Source organism: Erythrolamprus reginae, chromosome 1 (assembly GCF_031021105.1).
Source record: "Erythrolamprus reginae isolate rEryReg1 chromosome 1, rEryReg1.hap1, whole genome shotgun sequence".
NCBI classification, from domain to species: Eukaryota; Metazoa; Chordata; class Lepidosauria; order Squamata; family Dipsadidae; genus Erythrolamprus; species Erythrolamprus reginae.
Genome location: NC_091950.1, coordinates 421,262,389 through 421,287,972, shown reverse-complemented (window position 1 = coordinate 421,287,972; position 25,584 = coordinate 421,262,389). Strand labels below are relative to the sequence as shown.

General features: G+C 44.4%; 2 protein-coding genes across 2 annotated transcripts in view; both read left to right on the top strand.

The window, feature by feature from the left end:
• The first annotated feature begins 12 nt into the window (after nt 1–12).
• GLOD4 (glyoxalase domain containing 4) lies at nt 13–15,480 on the top strand. Its single transcript, XM_070735398.1, has 9 exons — nt 13–201; nt 4,016–4,065; nt 5,884–6,004; nt 7,811–7,955; nt 8,974–9,110; nt 9,906–9,992; nt 10,804–10,917; nt 13,129–13,215; nt 15,248–15,480. Exons 1-9 carry the CDS (start codon nt 112–114, stop codon nt 15,311–15,313), a joined length of 897 nt encoding a protein of 298 aa, XP_070591499.1. The 5' UTR covers nt 13–111; the 3' UTR covers nt 15,314–15,480.
• A 5,759-nt stretch (nt 15,481–21,239) lies between these two features.
• GEMIN4 (gem nuclear organelle associated protein 4) overlaps nt 21,240–25,584 on the top strand; it is a 6,853-nt gene continuing 2,508 nt past the window's right edge. The window contains exon 1 of the mRNA XM_070731410.1: nt 21,240–21,687. Within this exon, the coding sequence (XP_070587511.1) occupies nt 21,510–21,687 (178 nt within the window). The 5' untranslated portion in view covers nt 21,240–21,509. The remainder of the gene's footprint in view (nt 21,688–25,584) is intronic.

The window sequence follows — 25,584 nt, the reverse complement described above, 5'->3', positions numbered from 1 at the left end:
GGCTTCCGGCCATGTTGTATTTGTGACGTTATCAGACGGCGACACGCCGCGACACAATTAAAGCCTCCAATTCCGGAACCCGTGTTGCCTTCGCGATTTTTTGAGAGCAAAATGAAAGCGAGACGCGCGTTACACTTTGTTTTCAAAGTCGGCGACCGAGCTCAGACTATACGTTTTTACCGAGAGCTACTGGGCATGCGCGTAAGTAGGCGACGCTGTCAGATACCCGAGAAAACGCGGAGGGCTTTCAACCTAAGAGATGACGTCATTGCTATGTGCACCCCGAGGCGGAAATCCACCGAGAATTGATACCCTAGAACGGCTATTCAGTTACGGTTACCTGTTGCACCCAAGTTTCTTTGGCTAACGTCGTTTGCTTTCGCCAATCACAACTTTCAAGATTTACATTTAACCCTGCTGTTCTGTTCGGGTCGTATGTGACCCGAAGCCAAGTTTGAGTCCCTGTAAAAAATTTTCCCTGCATATCTGAAACTTGAAATTTCATGACTGTTCATCATTTCAGGGGTTCTCTCTATGAGAATTTTTTTTGGGGGGGTGGGGGGCTTAGTTTTTGCTGGGCAAAAAAAGTTACAAATCTTCTGTTCCCGGGTCACCCTGACCCGGACCGAAAACTCTTCATTTGCAGTGCTTATGTTTGGTCTTTTTGAAAGCTTTTTTCACTTGGAAAGTAGTCTGAACATTTCTGCACACAATGGAATGAAAATTGAACTGAAAAAATTAATCCTTATTGGTTTATTTTGCACATAAATGTGCCTCCCCCCCGTTTTTGTGAAATGTTTTTCAAGTTATGGATAGTTTTGCTTGCAAAATGCATTCTATTTTACTGAAGTTTGTGTGGGATTGGTAGCTTGAACATTTCTGAATATAAGAAAAATATAAAGGAACTGAAAAAAATGATTCTTACTGGTTTTTTAACATCAGAAATAAGGCCTCCCCCTCCCCCCCTTGGCTGCTTGCAACCATTTTCACTTTTTATTTTTTTATGCTCCAAATCCGAAATATTCTTTAAAATATTAGGCATTCATTTACTCAATTTAACAATGCTGATCATCAAAAAAATATTTGTGGGGGTGGGGAAAAAAATTTTCTGGGCAAAAAAAAAGTCACGTTTAGTCTGTTCGGGTCATATAGACCCGGACCAAAATGATTTTTTTTTAGATACTTGAATTTGGTCTTTTAGAAAACTTTTTCAACTGGAAAACTAGTTTGAACATTTATGAACATAATGATATGAAAATTGAACTTGAAAAATTGAGACTTATATTTCTATTTTGATCAAAAAGCCCCTCCCCCCATCCTTTCTGAATTTCGTGTCAATTTATATTTTTTAAGGCTACAAATCCCTAAGGAATTTCCCCCCAAAACGTTTGATATACTAAATTGAACAATCCTGAACATAAGAAAAATATAAATGAACTGAAAAAAATGGTTCTTATTGGTTTATTTTTCCCACAAAAGGGCCACCCCCCCTCGGCCTTGCTGTGTGCCATTATTGTCACTTGTTATACACAGTCTTCGGAGAGGGGCGGCATACAAATCTAAGTAATAAATAAATAAATAAAATATTTGGCTAGAAATATTTGGAATATCCTTTTGAAAATCAACCACATTGTAGCCAGAGAACTAATTTTATGAAAGAAATCCATTTTACTAAAAAAAAGTATGTAAGTTTGAAATTAACAGCATATTTTTAATATAAATTGAAATAACTTTATGTGCAAAATAAACCAATATGCATCAATTTTTCCAGTTCAATTTTCATATCATTATGTTCAGAAATGTTCAAGCTACAAATCCCACACCAACTTTAGTAAAATAGAATGCATTTTGATAACAAAACTATCCATAAAGTGAAGACTATTTCACAGAAACAGGGGGGGGGCATGCATTATATCAGAAAAATAAACCAATAAGATTTACTTTTTTCATTTCAATTTTCATATCATTGTGTGCAGAAATGTTCAAGCTACCAATCCCACACCAACTTCAGTAAAATAGAATGGATTTTGCAAGCAAAACTATCCATAAATTGAAAAACATTTCACAAAAACGGGGGGGGGCACATTTATGTGCAAAATAAACCAATAAGGATTAATTTTTTCAGTTCAATTTTCATTCCATTGTGTGCCGAAATGTTCAAACTTGTTTCCAGGTGAAAAAAGCTTTCAAAAAGACCAAATATAAGTACCTAAAATGATCAATTTGCAGTCCGGGTCAAATAGACCCGGGAACATAAGATTAGGGATTTTTTCTAAACAGAACAGCAGGGTTAAATTGTTTTCTATGCACGAAGTAAGACCGTAGTCACTTTGCCCATGTACAGGGAGTCCTCGACTTACAACACTTCATTTAGTGATGTCATAAAGTACAACGGCAGTGAAAAAATGAGCCTTTTTCACACTTACGACTGTTGTAACATCCCTCGTGGTCGCATGATAAAAATTCTACAATAGGCAAACCGACTCACATTTATAACGGCCGCAATGTCCCCAAGTCAAGTGATTCCCCTTTTGCGACCCTCTGACAAGCATTGAGGGAAGGCAGATTCACTTAATGACCAGGTTACTGACAGCAGTCTTTCAATTAACAAAATTTGGCAAGGAAGGTCGTAATACAGGACAAAACCCACCTCCCAGACTGTTTTGCCTAGCAACAGAACTGTTTAGAAATAATATAATATACCTTGCAAATATCAATAGAAACGAAGTACAGTACAAGCATTTTCTTTCTCTTCTTTTATTTTAAAAATGTGTTCTACCAATGATATATAAACTAAACTAAACAATGTCGGTTGGCGGGCCCCAGGGGAAGAGCCTTCTCTGTGGCAGCCCCGACTCTGGAACCAGCTTCCCCCAGAGATTAGAACTGCCCCTACCCTCCTTGCCTTTCATAAACTCCTTAAAACCCACCTTTGTCGTCAGGCATGGGGGAACTGAGACATTTCCCCCGGACCTATTCAATTCAGTTTATGTATGGTATGCTTGTATGTATGTTTGCTTAAATAATGGGGTTTTTAATATTTTAAATTGTAAATTATTAGATTTGTTATGAACTGTTTTATTGTGTTGTGAGCCGCCCCGAGTCTACGGAAAGGGACGGCATACAAATCTAATAAATAAAATAAATAAATAAATAAATATATAATTGAATGTATACCATTAAATAAAAGATATAAGGAAATGAAAGACATATACAAAAGGTAATAGAGATGGAATGAGATCTGTAAAACCTAAACAAAACGTGAAAAATATTTTTGAAAACAATAAATAAACTTTAAAAAAAATAATATTTTGTAAAGAAATTGGTTTTAAGAGATCCTGCCCTTGTCACTCTCAAGTGGTGCAAGTGACTTGAATCTCAATCCATTTTGAATAGAGCTGGAAAGGGACCTTGGAGGTCCTCTAGTCCAACCCCTCTGGTCAAAGCAGGAGATCATACACACACCATTACAGAGAAAGTGACTGGGATTTTAGTGGACTGCAGTTTGCTTAGAGAGAGCAAGCAAAGTGGCTTGGCATTGCTTCCTTCCCAGGGCTGGGAGAAAAGGGCTGGCTCAAAGTCACTCAACTGGTTTTTGCCTTTAAGACTAATTCAGTCTCCCTTAAAACCTCCACCAATGGAGCAACCAAAACTTCTGGTGGCAAACTGTTCCACTGGTTAATTGTCCTCACAGTTAGGAAGTTTTTTTCATAATTCCAGGTTGCTTCCCTCCTTGATTAGTTTCCAACCATTGTATATCGTCCTGCCTTCTGGTGTTTTGAAAAATACGTTGCAACCATCTCCAGGCCCTTTAATCCTCTTTGTTGCTCTGCTCTGCACTTTTTCCAAAGTCTCAACACCTTTTTTTAAACAATGTGGTGACCAAAACTGGATGCAGGATTCCAGATGTGGCCTTCCTTCCTGAGGCTTTAGAAAACGGTGGTAGCAACTTCATGTGACCTTGATTCTGTGCCTCTGCTTACTGACCAGTTTGATGTGGACTTGAACCCAACAGATCCTGAGGCATGAAGAATTTGAAGAAGGTTGCAAGGCCTCCTGCAACGGGTATGTAAGGTTTCACCCTGGCTACTCTTACCAAAGAAACTATCTGGCTTTTGGAGGGTTTACAGGCTGAGCTGTCCCAGAATGAGGGAACGTGTAGGGCAGTGTTTCCCAACCTTGGCAACTTGAAGATATTTGGACTTCAACTCCCAGAATTCCCCAGCCAGCAAATGCTGGCTGGGGAATTCTGGGAGTTGAAGTCCAAATATCTTCAAGTTGCCAAGGTTAGGAAACACTGGTGTAGGGAACTAGGCAGAATTTCTCCACTCTCAGATCTTCCTCCTGCAGAGATTTTGATCAGAGGTGGGATTCACATGATTTACCTATTGGTTCTCCCAGGACCGAAAATGTGAGCGTGTGCGTGTCCTTTGCTTCAGATCGTGCAGAATGCAGCTGCGAGAGCAATCATGGGCTTTCCCTAAGTATGCCCATGTTACACCAACACTCCGCAGTCTGCATTGGTTGCCGATCAGTTTCCGGTCACAATTCAAAGTGTTGGTTATGACCTATAAAGCCCTTCATGGCACCGCACCAGATTATCTCAGGGACCGCCTTCTGCTGCACGAATCCCAGCGACCAGTTAGGTCCCACAGATTGGGCCTTCTCCGGGTCCCGTCAACTAAAGAATGTCGCTTGGCGGGACCCAGGAGAAGAGCCTTCTCTGTGGCGGCCCCGGCCCTCTGGAACCAACTCCCCCCAGAGATTAGAATTGCCCCCAACCTCCTTGCCTTTCGTAAGCTGCTTAAAACCCATCAGGCATATAGGAATTGAGACCCTCTTCCCCTAGGCCTTTACAATTCTATGCATGGTATGTATGTTTGGGGTTTTTTTATATATATATTAATGGGCTTTTAATTATTTCTAACATCAGACTACTATTGTACACTGCTTTAGTGTTGCTGTTAGCCGCCCCGAGTCTCTGGAGAGGGGCGGCATACAAATCGAATAAATAAATAAATAAATAAATAAATGTGCGCAGTCTTCTGGACATGCACTGCGCATGTGCTCCGGCGTAGGGCTTGCATGCATGCACGTGGCTTGAAAATGTGGCTAAATAAGACGGCAATAAGCCACCCTTTTTCTTTTTTCTGCCGTCAATCTTCTGTTTCTATGTTTCAGTGAGAATATTTCATTCATTCAGATCTAGGATGTGTTATTTGAGTTTTCCCTTTATTATTTGAGCAGTATATATTTCATTCTATTCTTTTTCTATTCTATTCTATTCTTATTCTATTCTTTCCCCGTTCTTTCCTATTCTGTTCTGTTCTGTTCACGAACCAACTGAAGTGATTTAAGTTAACAACCGTGGCAAAAAGAAAATGGTTGTAAAATTTATTTATTTATTCATTCACTCACTCATTCATTTATTCATTCATTCATTCATGATTTCATTCATTCATTCGATTTTTATGCCGCCCTTCTCCTTAGACTCAGGGCGGCTTACAACGTGTTAGCAATAGCCCTTTTTAACAGAGCCAGCATGTTGCCCCTGCAATCCGGGTTTCTTTTTACCCACCTCGGAAGGATGGAAGTCTGAGTCAACCTTGAGCCGGTGATGAGATTTGAACCGCTGACCTACAGATCTACAGTCAGCTTCAGTGGCCTGCAGTACAGCACTCTACCTGCTGCGCCACCCCAGCTAATTGGGCACACTTTGTTTAACAACAACCTTGTTTAGCAGTGGAATTCATTTTCCATCTGTAGTCATAAGGCAAGGCCTACCTGTAAACTCCAGGCTGTTCCGAGGGAAGGAGAAAGCGTCAGAGATGTTTTACTCGTGATGCTGTTCCTGTAAACAACTTAAGATGGATGTGTTTCTAGTCCCTATGATGGCAAATGGAGCAAAACTATGGTGGGCTACGGACCGGAGGACAGCCACTTTGTCGCCGAGCTAACGTACAACTACGGTGTTGGGAATTACCACCTTGGCAATGATTTTCTGGTAAGCCTCATTCCCATTATGGCTTTGTCATGGTTATATAATCTGCAATTTGCATACAAAGGAGGAAAGGCAATACAGGTTGCCCTCGATTTACGACAGTTCATTTAGTGACTGTTCGACAGTACAACAGCATTGGAAAAAAGTGGCTTTTTTCCCTCCTTACGACCGTTGCAACATTCCCTTGTTCGCGGGATCAAAATTCAGACGCTTGGCACAACTGACTCATACTTACAACGGTTGCAGCATCACGTGATGATTCCCTTTGATTAGTTTCCACCCATTGCTTCTTGTTTTACGCTCAGGTGCTTTGGAGAATAGCTTGACTCCTTCTTCTTTGTGGCAACCCCTGAGACATTGGAAGACTGCTATCATGTCTCCCCTGGTCCTTCTTTTCATTAAAATAGACTTACTCAGTTCCTGAAACTGTTCTTTGTATATTTTATAGAATTAGCATTTAGCAATAGCATTTAGACTTATATACTGCTCCACAGCACTTTACAGCCCTCTCTAAGTGGTTTACAGAGAGTAAACCTATTGCCTCCCAAAATCTGGCTCCTCATTTTACTGACCTTGAAAGAATGGGAGGCTGAGTCAACATGGATGGGTGTCAACAGACTCAAACTCAACCCTGATAAGACGGCGTGGCTGTGGGTTTGCCTCCCAAGGACAATTCCATCTGTCCGTCCATCACCCTGGCGGGGGGGGGGAATCATTGACCCTCTTAGAGAGGGTCCGCAACTTGGGCGTCCTCCTTGATCCACAGCTCACATTAGAGAAACATCTTTCAGCTGTGGCAAGGGGGGCATTTGCCCAGGTTTGCCTGGTGCACCAGTTGTGGCCCTACCGGTATTTGGACCGGGACTCACTGCTCACAGTCACTCATGCCCTCATCACCTCGAGGTTCGACTACTGTAATGCTCTCTACATGGGGCTACCTTTGAAGAGTGTTCGGAAACTTCAGATCGTGCAGAATGCAGCTGCGAGAGCAATCATGGGCTTCCCCAAATATGCCCATGTCACACCAATACTCTGCAGTCTGCATTGGTTGCCGATCAGTTTCCAGTCACAATTCAAAGTGTTGGTCATCACCTATAAATCCCTTTATGGCACCGGACCAGGATATCTGCGAGACCGCCTTCTGCCACACGAATCCCAGCGGCCGGTTAGGTCTCACAGAGTTGGCCTTCTCCGGGTCCCGTCGACTAAACAATGTCGTCTGGCAGGACCCAGGGGAAGAGCCTTCTCTGTGGCGGCTCCGACCCTCTGGAATCAGCTCCCTCCAGAGATTAGAACTTCCCCCACCCTCCTTGCCTTCCGTAAACTTAAAACCCACCTCTGTCGTCAAGTGTGGGGGAAACTGAGACATCTCCCCCTGCCTATGTAGTTTTTATGCATGATATGACTGTATGTATGTTTTTTATATTGGGGTTCCTTGCTTTTTAGACTTTTTAAATGTACTATTGTTATTTTAGATTCTAATTATTAGATTTGTCATTATGTATTGTTTTTATCACTGTTGTGAGCCGCCCCGAATCTACGGAGAGGGGCGGCATACACATCTAATAAATAATAATAATAATAATAATAATAATAATAATAATAATATAATAACCTACTGAGATTCGATCTGAGAAACCGCTGGCAGCTGGTTATCAGCAGAAGTAGCTCGCAGTACTGCACTCTAACCACTGCAGTCCCCTAATCCTCTTTGTTGCTCTTCTATGCATTCTTTCCAAAGTCTCAACATCTATCTTTCTGTTTGTTTGTTTGTTTGTTTGTTTATTATTTCCCCCCATGATCCTACAGGGGATGACCATTGCCTCAAGCCAAGCTGTGCAAAATGCCAAAAAATTACAGTGGCCATTGAAGGAGATATCAGCAGGCTTTTATGAATCAGAAGCCCCAGGAGGATATAAATTCTTTCTGGAAGAGAAAGAACGAGCCCAAGAAGGTAAGGAGCTCATAATACAGAAACGTAGAAACATAGAAGACTCCTGGTCCATCTAGTCTGCCCTTATACTATTTCCTGTATTTTATCTTACAATGGATATATGTTTATCCCAGGCATGTTTGAATTCAGTTCGTGGATTCTTCCTTCCTTCCTTCCTTCCTTCCTTCCTTCCTTCCTTCCTTCCTTCCTTCCTCCCTCCCTTCTCTTTCTTTCCTTCCTCCCTTCCTTCCTCATTCATAGAAACATAGAAGATTGAAGGCAGAAAAAGACCTCCTGGTCCATCTAGTCTGCCCTTATACTATTTCCTGTATTTTATCTTAGGATGGATCTATGTTTATCCCAGGCATGTTTGAATTCAGTTCGTGGATTCTTCCTTCCTTCCTTCCTTCCTTCCTTCCTTCCTTCCTTCCTTCCTTCCTTCCTTCCTTCCTTCCTTCCTTCCTCCCTCCCTCCCTCCCTTCTCTTTCTTTCCTTCCTCCCTTCCTTCCTCATTCATAGAAACATAGAAACATAGAAGATTGAAGGCAGAAAAAGACCTCCTGGTCCATCTAGTCTGCCCTTATACTATTTCCTGTATTTTATCTTAGGATGGATCTATGTTTATCCCAGGCATGTTTAAATTCAGTGACTGTGGACTTATGCGGATAAGTTATCATTCCAGATATGTTATCATTCCGTTAAATATCAGATGAATTAGGAGTAGAATCACTCAGGGAAAGCTTAAGTGGGGTGAGGCCGTTTTCGCCGTGGAGCGGGGACATTGAATTGTGGGTGTGGGCATGAATGCACGCATGATAGCGCATGGGCGTGTGCTTTCGGCACCCGAGGGAAAAAAGGTTCACCATTACTTGAATAGAGGGGCTGATGGGCTAGTTGGGATGTGGTTGACCCATATGAGGATCTGAATGTCACAGGGTGAGTCTGTGACGTTTTTGAGTTGGCTGGATGGCCCCCAGCTCACCTTATCCCGCCACAACATCTAGACTCAAGCCCATTTTGTGTTGTCGTTATCCTCCAGATCCGGTGCTGAAGGTGACTCTAGCTGTATCCGATCTGTCGAAATCGGTGGATTACTGGTCCAAATTGCTGGGCATGAAAGTGTACAAGAAGGACGAAGGCGAGAAGAAAGTTTTGCTTGGTTATGCGGATAACCAGGTAAGGTTGATGTTCTTAGGGCAGTGTTTCTTCTCAGCCTTGGAAACTTGAAGGTGGGTGGACTTCAATTCCCAGAATTCCTCAACCCACGTGTTTTAAGATACCTGGACTTCAATTCCCAGAATTCCTCAGCCTGCATGCTTTAATATATTTGGACTTCAATTCCCAGAATTCCTCAATCCACGTGTTTTAAGATATCTGGATTTCAATTCCCAGAATTCCTCAGCCTGCATGCTTTAATATATCTGGACTTCAATTCCCAGAACTCCTCTGCCTGCGTGCTTTAAGATATTCGGACTTCAAATACCAGAATTCCACAGCCGCCACATCCTAAAGCAGACCGACTGAGGAATTCTGGGAATTGAAGTCCACCCCTTTTAAAGTTGTAAAGAAATGCTGCTCTCTATTCATTCCATCCAAAGTGCCTTCCAGAATACAGTAGTACCTCTAGATACGAGCTGCTCCACATGCAAGTATTCCAAGTTACGAGCCACGACGGGAGCGAAATTTCTGTTCGACACCCGAGCTCAAATTCGGGATACGAGCCGAGCTTCCACTAGGTGGCGCAAGAATCCTTGCTTCTGGTTATCTCGGCGGGAAAAAACAAAGGCTAAAGGCATTCGTTCGAGATACGAGTTGATCAACATACGAGCTCGGTTCTGGAACGAATTAAACTCGTATCTAGAGGTACTACTGTAGTTGTATAGACAGTGTAAAAACTGGTCCATGTCATTTTGTGTGGCTTTTTTGGTAAACCCAATTGTTCTTCCTTTTAAAAAAAAATTTTTTTTTTAGTGTAAACTCGAGCTGCAAAGCATTGGCCGGAATGTGGATCACGCCACAGCCTTCGGACGAATCGCCTTCTCTTGCCCGAAGGAAGAGGTAGGGGGTTATTTTGTCTTTTATAAGTAGTCCTCATTTTATGATCACCGCTCAGCCCAAAATAAGCGAGCTTTGCCCCACATTGTGACCTTTTTTCTCCACCGTCGCTAAAAGAATCACATAGTCGTTAAATTAATTCCGCTTTCCCCCATTGACCCGGCTTGTGGGAAACGAGCTGGAAGGTCGCAAGTTAGGATCACCATAACGCCGCGATGCTGCAACCAATAAATTGTTAGGTTTCCTTGGTGCCGTGGTAACTACCACACCCATAATGCAATGCCACCGCACACACACACACACACATGCACGTACGCGTACCCGAGTCTGCGGAGAGGGGCGGCATACAAATCTAAATAAACATAAACAAACATAAACATACCCGCCTGCATGCGCCCTGTTTTGAGCCTAGCAGGCCTCCCTGATCTTAATAATCTTTTTAGGTTACAAAAATGTTTTCTTTTTATGTTTTGAAAATATTTTTACGCTTAAAAAACTATTTTTATGTTTCAAAAAACCTTTTTCCATTCTCAAAATGCTTTCTTTTTTTACATTTTTAAATAACTTTGTCTACACTTTTGAAAAGGTTTCTTTTCATGTTCTGAAAATCTTTTTGTATCATGAAAATACATCCCTTCTGCGTTCTGAAGATGCTTTCTTTTCATGTTTTGAAAGTATACTTTCTTTTTCTGTTTTGGAAATACTTTCTCAGTAATGGAGGACTGTCATTTGCAGCAAATTGACTCTTCTATTTGGTTTCTTTCCCTCTCAAATGTTTTTTTCCTTCGGATCCTATTTCTCGACGTTTGTCAAGTTGCCTGTTATTGAAGCCTTAATGAAAAAGGAGGACCAGAAAATTTTGACGCCTCTGGTGAGCCTCGACACACCTGGGAAAGCAACAGTGCAAGTTGTCATTTTGGCCGATCCCGTAAGTGCCCTTCAAATAAATATGTGACTAGATTGCAAGCCAAACTTTGTTTATTTCCAATCCCTGCCTTTCAGGGATAGACTGCTCCTGAACATTTATTTATTTATTTTTATTTTATTTATTTATTAGATTTGTATGCCGCCCCTCTCCGCAGACTCGGGGCGGCTCACAACACAATAAAACAGTTCATGACAAATCTAATAATTTACAATTTAAAATATTTTAAAAAACCCATTATTAAGCAGACATACATGCAAACATACCATACATAAATTGTATAGGCCCGGGGGAGATATCTCAGTTCCCCCATGCCTGACGACAAAGGTGCGTTTTGAGGAGTTTACGAAAGGCAAGGAGGGTGGGGGCAGTTCTAATCTCTGGAGGGAGTTGGTTCCAGAGAGTCGGGGCCGCCACAGAAAAGGCTCTTCCGCTGGGGCCCGCCAACCGACATTGTTTAGTTGACGGGACCCGGAGAAGGCCAACTCTGTGGGACTTAATCGGTCGCTGGGATTCGTGCAGCAGAAGGCGGTCTCGGAGATATTCTGGTCCGATGCCATGAAGGGCTTTATAGGTCATAACCAACACCTTGAATTGTGACCGGAAATTGATCGGCAACCAATGCAGACTGCGGAGTGTTGGTGTAACATGGGCATACCTGGGGAAGTCCATGACTGCTCTCACAGCTGCATTCTGCACGATCTGAAGTTTCCGAACACTTTTCAAAGGTAGCCCCATGTAGAGAGCGTTACAGTAGTCGAGCCTCGAGGTGATGAGGGCATGAGTGACTGTGAGCAGTGACTCCCGGTCCAAATAGGGCCACAACTGATGCACCAGGCGAACCTGGGCAAACGCCCCCCTCGTCACAGCTGAAAGATGGTTCTCTAATGTGAGCTGTGGATCGAGGAGGACGCCCAAGTTGCGGACCCTCTCCGAGGGGGTCAATATGAAAGCTCCACCCAAAAAAAAATGCTAAGACCCAGAGTGGCTGGTGGTAACAGATAGTCCTTGAGTTATGACCACAGTTTAGCCCAAAATGTACGCATACCATTGCATAGGGTGTCCAGCAAACCTGGAAAAGAGGGAAATCAGGGAATTATCATGGAAATCGGCTGTTTGGGAAATATCAGGGAATTATCAGGGAATTCATTAAAAAAAAGAATAGATCATGGGGAAAAATAAATGTATTAAAATGTTTAAAAGTCTGAGAAAAATCATGTAAAAAAACCTGATCTCACTGCCTGGCAGAGTCAAGCAAAAATGAGCATAACTGTGGCAACAACTTGCTTCCTCAGTTACCGATATTTCTCCACGGCTTAGCTGTTTGGTATTTATTTTATTTATTTATTTATTGGATTTGTATGCCACCCCTCTCCGCAGACTCGGGGTGGCTAACAACAGTGACAAAAAACAGCATGTAACAATCCAATACTAAACAACTAAAAAAAACCTTATTATAAAACCAAACATACATACAAACAAACATACCATGCGTAAATTGTAAGGCCTAGGGGGAAAGAATATCTCAGTTCCCCCATGCCTGACGGCAGAGGTGGGTTTTAAGAAGCTTACGAAAGGCAAGGAGGGTGGGGGCAATTCTAATCTCTGGGGGTAGTTGGTTCCAAAGGGCCGGGGCCGCCACAGAGAAGGCTCTTCCCCTGGGTCCCGCCAAACGACATTGTTTAGTTGACGGGACCCGGAGAACTGGTCGCTGGGATTCGTGCAGCATGGCGTCATCTACAACCTCGTCTTAACTAGATCGCAAGTTACAGGGAAATGTCAGGGAATTTTAAAATGCTTTCCCCCTGGACACCCTGATTACAATTCCTGAGTTCTCCAGGCCACTACAATATAGGTAGTCCGCGACTTAACAAGTCTTCATTTAGTGACCGTTCGAAGTTACAACTAGAGTGATTCACTTAACAACGGTGGCAAGGCAGGTCATACAGTGGAGTAAGACTTCACAAATGTCTCGTTTAACAACAGAAATTTGTGGATCTGTTGTGGTTGTGAGTCGAGGACTACCTTCATATCCAGGGTAGATCCATCAGAACCGGTCGCTAAGTGACCGATTACAAGCAGAGAACTACCCATAGGCTCGAAGACACGAAATACATTTGTACTGATCATGAGCTCCACTTCTGGTTGGGTAGCCCCCCGCAATGAGGTGGTCTCATTGGTATTGTTGTGGTCCCCCTCTTTGATTTCTTATAGGATGGACATGAAATTTGCTTCGTGGGGGACGAAGCCTTCAAGGAACTCTCCAGGGTGGACCCGAACGGTGAGAAGCTTTTGGACGAGGTAAGTTGGAGGCAGGGAGGTCTTCTCTTCCAGGTCTCTGATAATGTCATAACCCGGGGGGGGGGGGGCACAGAGGCAACCCAGGCAGTTGGCAGTTCAAACTGCCCCTTTATTGCTCCAGATTTCTCCCAAATGCTCCCAAGTTTCTGACAAGTCCTAGACCAAGGGATATATATATACATATGGTTGGGCTGAGAGGCAAATAAGGAGCTGTGATGTTCCTTCAATGCACCAGGGTGATTCGACACAAAAATATGTAACCCTTCCCTGGTGCAGAGCTGAAGGGATTGGATACTGTAGCCTAGAGGATAATTCTCTGCCTTACAAGGCAAAGGTTGCAGGTTCAAGTCCCAGTGGGTATGGCTAGCTGATGAGGCCAAAATAAGGTCGAAATAGATCTATCCTAGTCTCCCTTAATTTTCAAATTCAGCAAAAAAAATGTGACATATATATATATATATGATGGTCTTGGTATATTCGGGTTTCTTCCCGTGTAGGATTTGGAAATTTCTGGCGACGTTTCGACAAGGTCCCACTCGTCATCTTCAGGCTGGTGTTTCTGTCCTAGAACAAGGACAGAAACACCAGCCTGAAGATGACGAGTGGGACCTCGTCGAAACGTCGCCAGAAATTTCCAAATCCTACACGGGAAGAAACCCGAATATACCAAGGCCATCATACCTGTACCCGTGAAAATCTACGAAAACAAACAAATAAATAAATAAAACAAATAAAACGTCGCATAGACACTCAAAATATAGACACGGTGCAAAACCCGAACTCAGAACAATCTACATACACAAACACACACTAGTCAAGCAGCCCCTGGCTGCAAAAATAGTCCAGCCCAATAAGCAAGAAAATCCAACAAGCAAGTTGAAGAGTCCACATAGCCAAGGAGCAAGGCGGGAATCCAAAAATCAGGAAGGAAACCCAGGAAAGTTTAAAACGTCGGCATTTGTTCCTGACAAATGCCCCTCCTTAAAGTCTCAGTCCCCAGGCGTGCCTTGTGAAGAGGGGCGAGGCAGGGCAGCCTGCACCGTTCTTGCCATCTCTCCACTCTCCATGCTCGAGGATCAGGAGGGTCCTCCGAAACCCAGAAAGCCACTTCCTCGGTCTCTGTCAGCTCCAATTTCAGCTCATTCCCACCCTCCCCACAGATTCAGGCTCCAATGTAGGGTGTGACAGCAAAAACTTCAGAAGACAAGGATTTAGGGGTAGTGATTTCTGACAGTCTCAAAATGGGTGAACAGTGTGGTCGGGCGGTAGGAAAAGCAAGTAGGATGCTTGGCTGCATAGCTAGAGGTATAACAAGCAGGAAGAGGGAGATTGTGATCCCGCTACATAGAGCACTGGTGAGACCACATTTGGAATACTGTGTTCAGTTCTGGAGACCTCACCTACAAAAAGATATTGACAAAATTGAACGGGTCCAAAGACGGGCTACAAGAATGGTGGAAGGTCTTAAGCATAAAACGTATCAGGAAAGACTTCATGAACTCCATCTGTATAGTCTGGAGGACAGAAGGAAAAGGGGGGACATGATCAAAACATTTAAATCTGTCAAAGGGTTAAATAAGGTTCAGGAGGGAAGTATTTTTAATAGGAAAGTGAACACAAGAACAAGGGGACACAATCTGAAGTTTGTTGGGGGAAAGATCAAAAGCAACATGAGAAAATATTATTTGACTGAAAGAGTTGTAGATCCTTGGAACAAATTTCCAGCAGACGTGGTTGGTAAATCCACAGTAACTGAATTTAAACATGGCTGGGATAAACATTTATCCATTGTAAGATAAAATACAGGAAATAGTATAAGGGCAGACTAGATGGACCATGAGGTCTTTTTCTGCTGTCAGTCTTCTATGTTTCTATGACAGATGAGCTCAGATCTCCAGAAGAAACCAGGGATGGTCAGAACTTTGAAATAATAGAATATACATGGTAGCTTGGCTTTTATATTTTAGCAGTGGTTTGCGCACCAAGTGCCTTTCGATTTAGCTTCTAAAGGTTTCATTTTCCTTCCCTGCAGGCAATGGTGGCCGATAAGAGCCACGAGTGGTTTGCCAAGCATAATCGCTCGAAGCCTTCGGCATAACCCACCTACGACGCCTTCCAAACCTGGCAAAAAGGAAGCTGAAATCCCATCTCTGGGGGTATTGGGAGATTTTATATCTTTTTTCTTTTTAAGTTTCTTTTCCCCGCCTCTTCTGTTATTTCTCAGCTAAAATCCTTGGAGTAAATGTGCCTGTCTGTGGAGAGTAAGTCATTGTAAGTCATTGAGAGTAAGTCAATGTGAGTCATTGAAACTGGAGACTTCTTATCTCATAAAGCAGTGTTTCCCAACCTTGGCAACTTGAAGATATCTGGACTTCAACTCCCAGAATCCCCCAGCCAGCAAATGCTGGCTGGGGACTTCTGGGAATTGAAGTCCAGATATCTTCAAGTTGCCAAGGTTGGGAAACACTGTCATAAAGGATTGCACAATTAGCTTGGACCTTCTGCAGCAGCCTAGCCGCTGGACTGATATAGTTTTACTCCTCTCACTGCAAAGCTGCCAAGATGAATTCACATGCATGAATTTGGCTTGTATAAATGATGCTTTCTACATAAAAAGGTTGATTTAAAATATCAGCACATGGATTCCTCCTTTGTTTTCAATCTGTGTAGGCCCAGGATAGAACATTTATCCTTGCATCTAACAGGGGGTCCTGATCCTCAACATCCCTCAACGGAGAGGGGCGGCATACAAATCTAAATAATAATAATAATAATAATAATAATAATAATGATGATGATGATGATGATGATGATGATGATGATGATGCTGTGGCGCAGATGATCCACTGGAACTTGTATTGGAACTACCATTTCCCAGTGGCAAAGAACTGGTGGGATCATAAGCCCGAAAAAGTGGTCGAAAATGAATAAGCAAAACTACTGTAGGACGTCCGACTTCAGACTGACCGAATTCTGAAGCATAACACACCAGACATCCTGATTGTGGAGAAAAAGAAAGTATGGATCATCGACATCGCAATCCCAGGAGACAGCAGAATTGAGGAGAAGCAGCTAGAGAAATTAGTGAAATACGAAGATCTAAAAATTGAGCTGCAACGACTCTGGCATAAGCCCGTGAAAGTGGTCCCAGTGGTACTTGGCACGCTGGGTGCAGTGCCAAAGGATCTCAGTGGACATTTGAAAACCATCGGAATTGACAAAATCTCCATCTGTCAATTGCAAAAGGCCGCTTTACTGGGATCGGCAACCATAATTCGCCGCTACATCATGCAGTCCTAGGTGCTTGGGAAGCACCCGACGGGTGATGAAATACGAAATCCAGCATAGTGATCTCGTTTGCTGTGTTGTATTGACATAATAATAATAATAATAATAATAATAATAATAATAATAATAATAATAATTTATTTATTGGATTTGTATGCCACCCCTCTCCGTAGAATAATAATAATAATAATAATAATAATAATAATAATAATAATAATAATAATAATCCCTATCGTCCTCTGAGTCAGACAATACCCTAATTGGGGGTTCTACAGTCCCGGGTGGTTCCCCAGTCTGCAACTCACCTTCATTCTTACTCTCAGACTCGAGTGACAAGAGCACCAGCCTGCAATGCCAGTACTCATCCATTTCCTGGTCCTCGAAATCCGTGACCAGCTGAGCTGGATGTGGTCCACTCACAACACCTTGCTTGACCCTTCGGGGGTTTTTCCCCTCTTCCCCTCCACCCCTAGCGCTAGTGCACATTCCATCCAACTCAAGATTTATGAACTGTAGAGGCGGCTCAAAGAAGTTCACAAACGCTAAACCCGGTTTAGAGGCAGGCCAATGGCGGAGGGGGAAAAAACCACACCTGATGTTGTGTATTGCATTGGCCTGCAAAATCTCGAATATGCGATTTGTGAAATTAAAAAACACAAACTTACAAAAACTGCTCGTATATGTCTGTTTCTTTCTTGCAGGCAGTGGCGGCCAATAATGGCTTGGCAATAGCAGTAGAAATAGCATTTAGACTTATATACCGCTTCACGATGCTTTTATAGCCTTCTCTAAGCAGTTTACAGAGTCAGCATATATTGCCCCCAACAATCCAGGTCCTTATTTTACTGACTTTGGAAGGATGGAAGGCTGAATCAACTTTGAAGCTGGTCAAGATCGAACTCCTGACTATGAGCAGAGTTAGCTTGCAATACTGCCTTATAACAACTGGGCCACAATGTATTCTTTCCTTCTCCGAGTCTACGGAGAGGGGCAGCATACAAATCTAATAAATTATTATTATCATCATCATCCCTTCCTTCCTTCCTTCCTTCCTTCCTTCCTTCCTTTTTTCCTTCCTTCCTTCCTTAATTCGTTCCGTGACCAGGTTCGTAAGTAGAAAAGTTTGTAATATGACGCAATTTTCCCCATAGAAGTTAATGTAAAAGCAAATAATGCGTGCAACCCCATCCCAAAAGTCACCCCTTTGGCCTTGCGCGCTGGGAATCCTATTCTATTCTATTCTATTCTTTACTCTATTCTATCTTATCCTATCTTATCCTATCCTATTCTTACCAGATAACCCTCATATGTCTTGTCTTTTTAAAATGTGTTTTAGGAATAAAAAACCTTTTTAAAAAACTCAGCCAAGAATTTGGAGGCACAAAGAGGCTGGTTAGCTGACTTAATCTACCATTTATTAACTGGGAAGAGACAGATATAAAGAGAGGAAGGGACCTGCACCCAGGTTAAGTGTTAGATGCCTCCTGCCAGAACCTGGGCCTTTCGGGGTCCGTCGTTCCTGCCTCTCCTTCCTTCCAAGATCTCCTCCTTAGACACATCCTCAAGGTTTCCAGTCCTCCAGCCAGGCCATTCTCCCCAGAAACACCAGCGGACACCGATTTTAAAAAGCTAAAATGGGATTTTCATGCATGCGCCTCCCCTCCCCCCGCTGGGGGGGGGGGAGGCTTCCCTTACTTGTTGGACCACTGCAGAGGTTTCCTCAAATTCAAAAGATGGCAGGTGGTCATCAGCGCCCCTTCTTTCTGGCCCGTACAGAGCGACCGACGGCTGATAAAGAGAGTGTCCCCTTTATACAAGCTGTCCCTTTTAAAGAGAGAGAAAAGGAGACTGCGTGAGAGGCGAGTGAAGACTTTGAAATGGACAAAGCGGTGTACTTTTTATATTTTCCCCATTTTTGGAATCTGTTGTGAATCCTGGCAACTGTCTGGATGGGCCTTCTGGAAAAATTTTAGGAATGGTTTGACTTTGCTGCCACTGCCACCACCTCCTCTCTCCACAAACTCCACTCCTTTCTAGCACTGATGATGTAACCTAGTTGGGTAATGAAATGTTTCCAAGAAAACAGCCAAGCTCTGAGAGCACAAGAACCCCACAGACCCTTCCTCCTCTTCCCTCCATCCTTTCCTCCCTCTCTCCCTCCCCTTCATCCTTTCCTTCCTTCCTTCCTCCACTCCATCCTTTACTTCCCTCCTCCCTCCCCTCCATCCTTTCCTTCCTTCCTTCCTCCCCTCCATCCTTTCCTTCCTCCCTCCCTCCCTTCCTCCCCTCCATCCTTTCCTTCCTCCCTCCCTTCCTCCCCTCCATCCTTTCCTCCCTCCCCTCCATCCTTTCCTTCCTTCCTTCCTCCCCTCCATCCTTTCCTTCCTCCCTCCCTTCCTCCCCTCCATCCTTTCCTTCCTTCCTTCCTCACTCCCCTCCATCCTTTCCTCCCTCCCTCCCCTCCATCCTTTCCTCCCTCCCTTCCTCCCCTCCATCCCTTCCTTCCTTCCTTCCTCCCCTCCATCCTTTCCTTCCTCCCTCCCTCCCTTCCTCCCCTCCATCCTTTCCTTCCTTCCTTCCTCCCCTCCATCCTTTCCTTCCTCCCTCCCTCCCTTCCTCCCCTCCATCCCTTCCTTCCTTCCTCCCCTCCATCCTTTCCTTCCTCCCTCCCTCCCTTCCTCCCCTCCATCCTTTCCTTCCTTCCCTCCTCCCCTCCATCCTTTCCTTCCTTCCTTCCTTCCTGATGTTACCTAGCTGGGTCATGAAACATCTGCAAGAAAACCACCAAAGACCCCCCCACTGTCCTTTTTTTCTTTTTCTGGTTGAGTGAAGGTGGAAGGGAGTTGTGATACATCATGTGACGACACGTCAAGGTCTAGGACAATGATGGGAAACCTTTTTTGGTTCACCAACTTTTTGGAAGTGTGTGTGGTTGCGCTAGCATGCGTACACATGCCCACATCCCTTCCCTCCAACCATGCGCACCCCTCCCCGCGCCTAGGCCTTTATGAAGCCTGGTAGGTGAAAAAAATGCCCCAACGGGCAAACCGGAAGTTCATAAAAATGCACTTCCGGTTTACGGTTGTGCTATTTTTTGCATTCCGGGGCTTCAGGAAGCTTCCCTGAACCCTCCAGAGCAGTGTTTCCCAACCTTGGCAACTGGAAGATATTTGGACTTCAACTCCCAGAATTCCCCAGCCAGCATTCACTGGATGGGGAATTCTGGGAGTTGAAGTCCAAATATCTTCCAGTTGCCAAGGTTGGGAAACACTGCTCCAGAGTATAAAAAACAGCACAGTGGACAAACCGGAAGTGCATTTTTACTAACTTCTTGTATTTCCGTTGGGGTTTTTTGTTTGCCTCCGGGTCTTCAGGGAAGCTGTGGAGGACGAAACGGCCTTCCCCAAGGTCGAAAATCAGCTGTCCAGGCACACACAAGCGCGCTGGAGCTGAAACATGGCAAAGTCTTGCGTGCCATCCGATATGGCTCCATGTGCCATAGGTTCGCCATCACAGGTCTAGGATCTCCTGAATGAACAGGAGGGGGCTGGACTAGAAAACCTCCAAAGTCCCTTTGATTGATTGATTGATTGATTGATTGATTGATTGATTAAAATGGTGTAAGGTCCCCAGCTTGAGCAGAGGGCTGGACTAGGCAACTTCCAGGCTCCCTTCCGGCTCTATGATAAAAACATAGAAACATAGAAGACTGACAGCAGAAAAAGACCTCATGATCCATCTAGTCTGCCCTTATACTATTTTCTGTGTTTTATCTTAGGATGGATATATGTTTATCCCAGGCATGTTTAAATTCAGTGACTGTGGATTTATCTACCACATCTGCTGGAAGTTTGTTCCAAGGATCTACTACTCTTTCAGTGAAATAATATTTTCTCACGTTGCTTTTGATCTTTCCCCCAACTAATGATTGATTGATTGATTGATTAAAGTGGTGTAAGGTCTCATGCTTGAGCAGGGGGGCTGGACTAGCAGACCTCTTTCCAGTTCTACTGATTGATTGATTGATTGATTGATTGATTAAAATGGTGCAAAGTCTCCTGCTTGAGCCAGGGGCTGGACTAGACGACCTCAGATCTCCTTTTTGGCTCTATGCTGATTGATTGATTGATTGATTGATTGATTGATTGATTGATTGATTGATTAAAATGGTGTAAGATCTGCTTGAGCGGGGTGGGGGTTGGACTAGCAGACCTCAGAGCTCCCTTCCAGCTCTACGCTCATTTATTTATTTATTTATTGGACTTTTATGCTGCCCCTCTCCGAGGACTCGGGGCGGCTCACAACATATAAAAAAAGAATACATGGCATTTAGGGTCCAATTAATTAAATATATAATCTAAAACTCAGCATCCTAAAAAAAACCCCAGTCATGCCCATTCAATCAGTTTCTCTCAATCCAATCATCGGCCAGGGGGCAAGATTGATTGATTGATTGATTGATTGATTAATTGATTGGAAGGGGTAAGGTCTCCAGCTTGAGCAGGGGGCTGGACTAGACCAGTGTTTCCCAACCTTGGCAACTTGAAGACATTTGGACTTCAACTCCCAGAATTCCCCAGCCAGCGAAAGCTACCTGGGGAATTCTGGGAGTTGAAGTCCAGATATCTCCAAGTTGCCGAGGTTGGGAAACACTGGACTAGACGACCTCCAAGCTCCCAACTCTGATCCGGAAAAGTCAAACATCCCAGAAACGGCGCGCGCGCAAGGCGATCCTAAGCCGAGCCCGGGCAGGGGAGCAACGCGCAGTTACCAGCTGGTGTAGGCGGGCAGCGGCCCCGCTCCGGGACGGCGGGCAGTGTTGCGCAGGAGCCGGCAGAGGTAGCTGTTCCGGCGGTGCTTGGCTTTGCGCAGCCCCGTCTCGCTGGCTGAGCCGGGGCCGGAGGAGGCGGCGGGCGGGAAGGCGAGCGGCGGCGGCGGCGGCGGAGACTCCCAGGGCGGCAGGCGCGTCTCGTTGTGCCGTGCGGGCTCTGCGCCCTGAGCGCACAATGGCCCGTCCCGTCTCCGGCGCCCAGGCTGCCCCGCAAGCGCTCGAGCTGGCTGGCTTGGCGGAGCCCGCGGGCGGCAAGCGGCGGCCGCGCAGCCCGGACCTCGGCCATGCCTGCGCCTTGGCTCGGCCGGCAGGAGCCGCGTGGGGAGGCGACCCGGCGGCAGCCATGGACATAGGTGGGTGGACCCGGGAAGGCGCCTTCTCTCCTTCCTTCCTTCCTTCCTTCCTTCCTTCCTTCCTTCCTTCCTTCCTTCCTTCCTATCTTCTTTCTTTCTTTCTCCCTTCCCTTCCCTTCTCTATCCACCCTATCTCTTCCTTCTCTCCCTCTTCCTTCCTTCCTTCCTTCCTTTCTTTCTCCCTCCTCTAGCCACCCTTATCTCTTCCTTCCTTCCTTCTTTCTCCCTTCCCTTCTCTATCCACCCTTATCTCTTCCTTCCCTCCCTCTTTCTTCCTTTCTTCCTTCCTTTCTTTTCCCCTCCTCTATCCACCCTTATCTCTTCCTTCCTTCCTTCTTTCTCCCTCCCTCCCTTCCCCCCTTCCCTTCTCTATCCACCCTTCTCTTCCTTCCTTCCTTTCTTTTTCTCCCTCCCTCCTCTATCCACCCTTATCTCTTCCTTCCTTCCTTCCTTCCTTCCTTCCTTCCTTTCTTTTTCTCCCTCCCTCCTCTATCCACCCTTATCTCTTCCTCCCTCCCTCTTTCTTTCTTTCTTTCTTTTTTTCCCTTCCTCCCTCCCTCCTTCCTCTATCCACCCTTGTCTGTTCACTTCTTTCTTCCTGTCTTCCTTCCTTCCTTCCTCCCCTTTCTAGCCATCTATTTTTTCTCCCTCCTTGCTTTTTTCCTTCTTCTCCCCTTTCTTTCTTCCCTCCCTTCCTCTTCATTCTGCTAACCTTCGTCTACCCATTCTCTTAACCTACCTTCCTTCCTTCCTTCAATCCCCTAATCCACCTTCCCTCCTCTTTATCTTCCCCCCTCTCCCTTCCCTTTCTATCCATCATTTCTCCCTCACTCCCTTCTTCCCTTCCTTTTCTGGCTTGTATCCTTACAATTTAGATTGACTGGTTCCTAATATAATTGGATTGATTGTTTGTACCCAGACTATCATTAAATGTTGTACCTTATGATTCTTGGCAAACTTTTCTTTTATGTCCACTGAGAACATTTGCACCAAAGACAAATTCCTTGTGCGTCCAATCACACTTGGCCAATAAAGAATTCTATTCTGTTCTACTCTACTCTACTACTCTACTCTACTCTACTCTACTCCACTCTTCTACTACTACTACTCCACTCCACTCCACTACTCTACTCTACTCCACTCCACTCCTCTACTCTACTCCACTCTTCTACTACTCCACTCCTCTACTCTACTCCACTCCACTACTCTACTCTACTCTACTCTACTCTACTCTACTCTACTCCACTCTTCTACTACTACTACTCGACTCCACTCCACTACTCTACTCTACTCGACTCCACTCCACTCCACTACTCTACTCTACTCTACTCCACTCCTCTACTCTACTCTACTCTACTCCACTACTCTACTCTACTCTACTCCACTCTTCTACTACTCCACTACTCTACTCTACTCTACTCCACTCCACTCCACTCCACTCCACTCTTCTACTACTCTACTCTACTCTACTCTACTCTACTCTACTCTACTCTACTCCAATACTCTACTCCACTCCACTCTTCTACTACTCTACTCTACTCCACTCCACTCCTACTCCACCCCACTCCTCTACTCTACTCCACTCCACTCCACTACTACTCCACTCCACTCCTACTCTACTCTACTCCACTCCACTCTAGTCCACCTCACGCCACCATTTCTCCCTCCCTCCCTCTCTACTTTTCTTCCTTCCTCTATATACCTCTTCCTCTTTCTATCCATCATTCCTTTCTCTCTCCCTCTTTTCTTCTTTCCTCTTTTCCCTCCCATGCTTCCTTCCTCCCTTTCCTCCACATCCTTTCTATCGTTCCTCACTCCGTCCAAACCCCCCCCCGTGTTTCCCCTCCCTCTTTCGTTTATTTAGTTGCACCTCATACGAAATTAAATGCTTTCAGTGTACTTTCTAACTATCAAAATAAAAACACATACGTCCTTAGCATTTTATATAATTGAAATTGAAAACCTGGATATTGCACTATACTGTAGAATTCAATATGGTTATTTCCCTGGGAGGGGAGCTGTTTTTCAGCCTATTTGTCCTTGTTTTATCTCTCTTTCCCTCTGCCTTTCATTTCTCCTTCCTTTATTTTATTTTATTTATTTATTTATTAGATTTGTATGCCGCCCCTCTCCGAAGACTCGGGGCGGCTCACAACAATAATAAAAACAATATAGTAGTAGAACAAATCTAATATTAAAAAACATATAAAACCCTATCATTATTTAAAAGACCAAACAGCACATTCATACCAAACATAAAACAAAGTATAAAAAAAGCCTAGGGGAAATGTGTCTCAACTCCCCCATGCCTGGCGGTATAAGCGAATCTTGAGTAGTTTACGAAAGACAAGGAGTGTGGGGGCAGTTCTAATCTCCGGAGGGAGTTGGTTCCAGAGGGCAGGGGCTGCCACAGAGAAGGCTCTTCCCCTGGGTCCTGCCAAGCGACATTGTTTAGTTGACGGGACCCGGAGAAGGCCAAGTCTGTGGGACCTTATCGGTCGCTGGGATTCGTGCAGTAGCAGGCGGTTCCGGAGGTACTCTGGTCCAATGTCATGTAGGGCTTTAAAGGTCATGCCCAACACTTTGAATTGTGACCGGAAACTGATCGGCAGCCAATGCAGGCCACGGAGTGTTGAAGAAACGTGGGCGAATCTAGGAAGCCCCACGATGTCTCTCGCGGCTGCGTTCTGCACGATCTGAAGTTTCCGAACACTTCAAAGGTAGCCCCATGTAGAGTGCGTTGCAGTAAATAAATTGTTTATTTTATCATTGTTGTTATATTGTTATTGTTTTTATTCTGTATTTACTATTTTAGAAACATAAACATAGAAGATTGACGGCAGAAAAAGACTTCATGGTCCAGACGTGGTTGGTAAATCCACAGGAACTGAATTTAAACATGCCTGGGATAAACATTTATCCATTGTAAGATAAAATACAAGAAATAGTATAAGGGCAGACTAGATGGAGCAGGAGGTCTTTTTCTGCCGTCAATCTTCTATGTTTCTATGAAATGTCAGGGAAATATCAGGGGATTTCAAAATGCTTTACCCCTGGACACCCTGCTAGCAAATGTGACGAGGAAAGTGGTAGTTTCTGACTTGCAATTACTTACAGGACCGCCTCCCGCATAAATCCTACCGGCCTATAAGGTCCCACAGAGTAGGCCTTCTCTAAGTCCCATCGACCAGACAATGTCATCTGGCGGGGCGTAGGGGAAAAGCCTTCTCTGTGGCGGACCCGGCCCTCTGGAATCAGCACCCCATGGAGATTCGCACTGCCTCCACCCTCCTCGCCTTTCGCAAGAGCCTTAAGACCCATCTATGTCACCAGGCATGGGGCAGCTAGATCAAGCCCCCCTCCTCTGACCATTAAATGTTATGTGTGGATGTGATTGAGTAGATTGACTGTTTTTTAACATAATGGGATTTTAGCTTACATTTTTAACTATTAGATTTGTATACATATTGTTTTGTACTGTATTTTGTGAGCCGCCTGGGTCTTCGGAGAGGAGTGGCATGCAAATCATCTTCTTCTTCTTCTTCTTCTTCTTCTTCTTCTTCTTCTTCTTCTTATTATTATTATTATTATTATTATTATTATTATTATTATTATTTGCTGCCCTATTTGGACCGGGAGTCACTGCTCAAAGTCACTCATGCCCTCATCACCTCGAGGCTCGACTACTGTAACGCGCTCTACATGGGGCTACCTTTGAAAAGTGTTCGGAAACTTCAGATCGTGCAGAATGCAGCTGCGAGAGCAATCATGGGCTTCTCTAAATATGCCCATGTTACACCAACACTCCGCTGTCTGCATTGGTTGCCGATCAGTTTCTGGAAACAATTCAAAGTGTTGGTCATCACCTATAAAGCCCTTCATGGCACCAGACCAGGG

Coding starts and splice junctions, on each gene's coding strand:
- GLOD4 (XM_070735398.1), top strand. CDS start 112: ATGAAAGCGAGACGCGCGTTACACTTTGTTTTCAAAGTCGGCGACCGA. Junction 202..4,015: donor GAGAGCTACTGGGCATGCGC/GTAAGTAGGCGA, acceptor TGAACCCAACAG/ATCCTGAGGCATGAAGAATT. Junction 13,216..15,247: donor GTGAGAAGCTTTTGGACGAG/GTAAGTTGGAGG, acceptor CCTTCCCTGCAG/GCAATGGTGGCCGATAAGAG.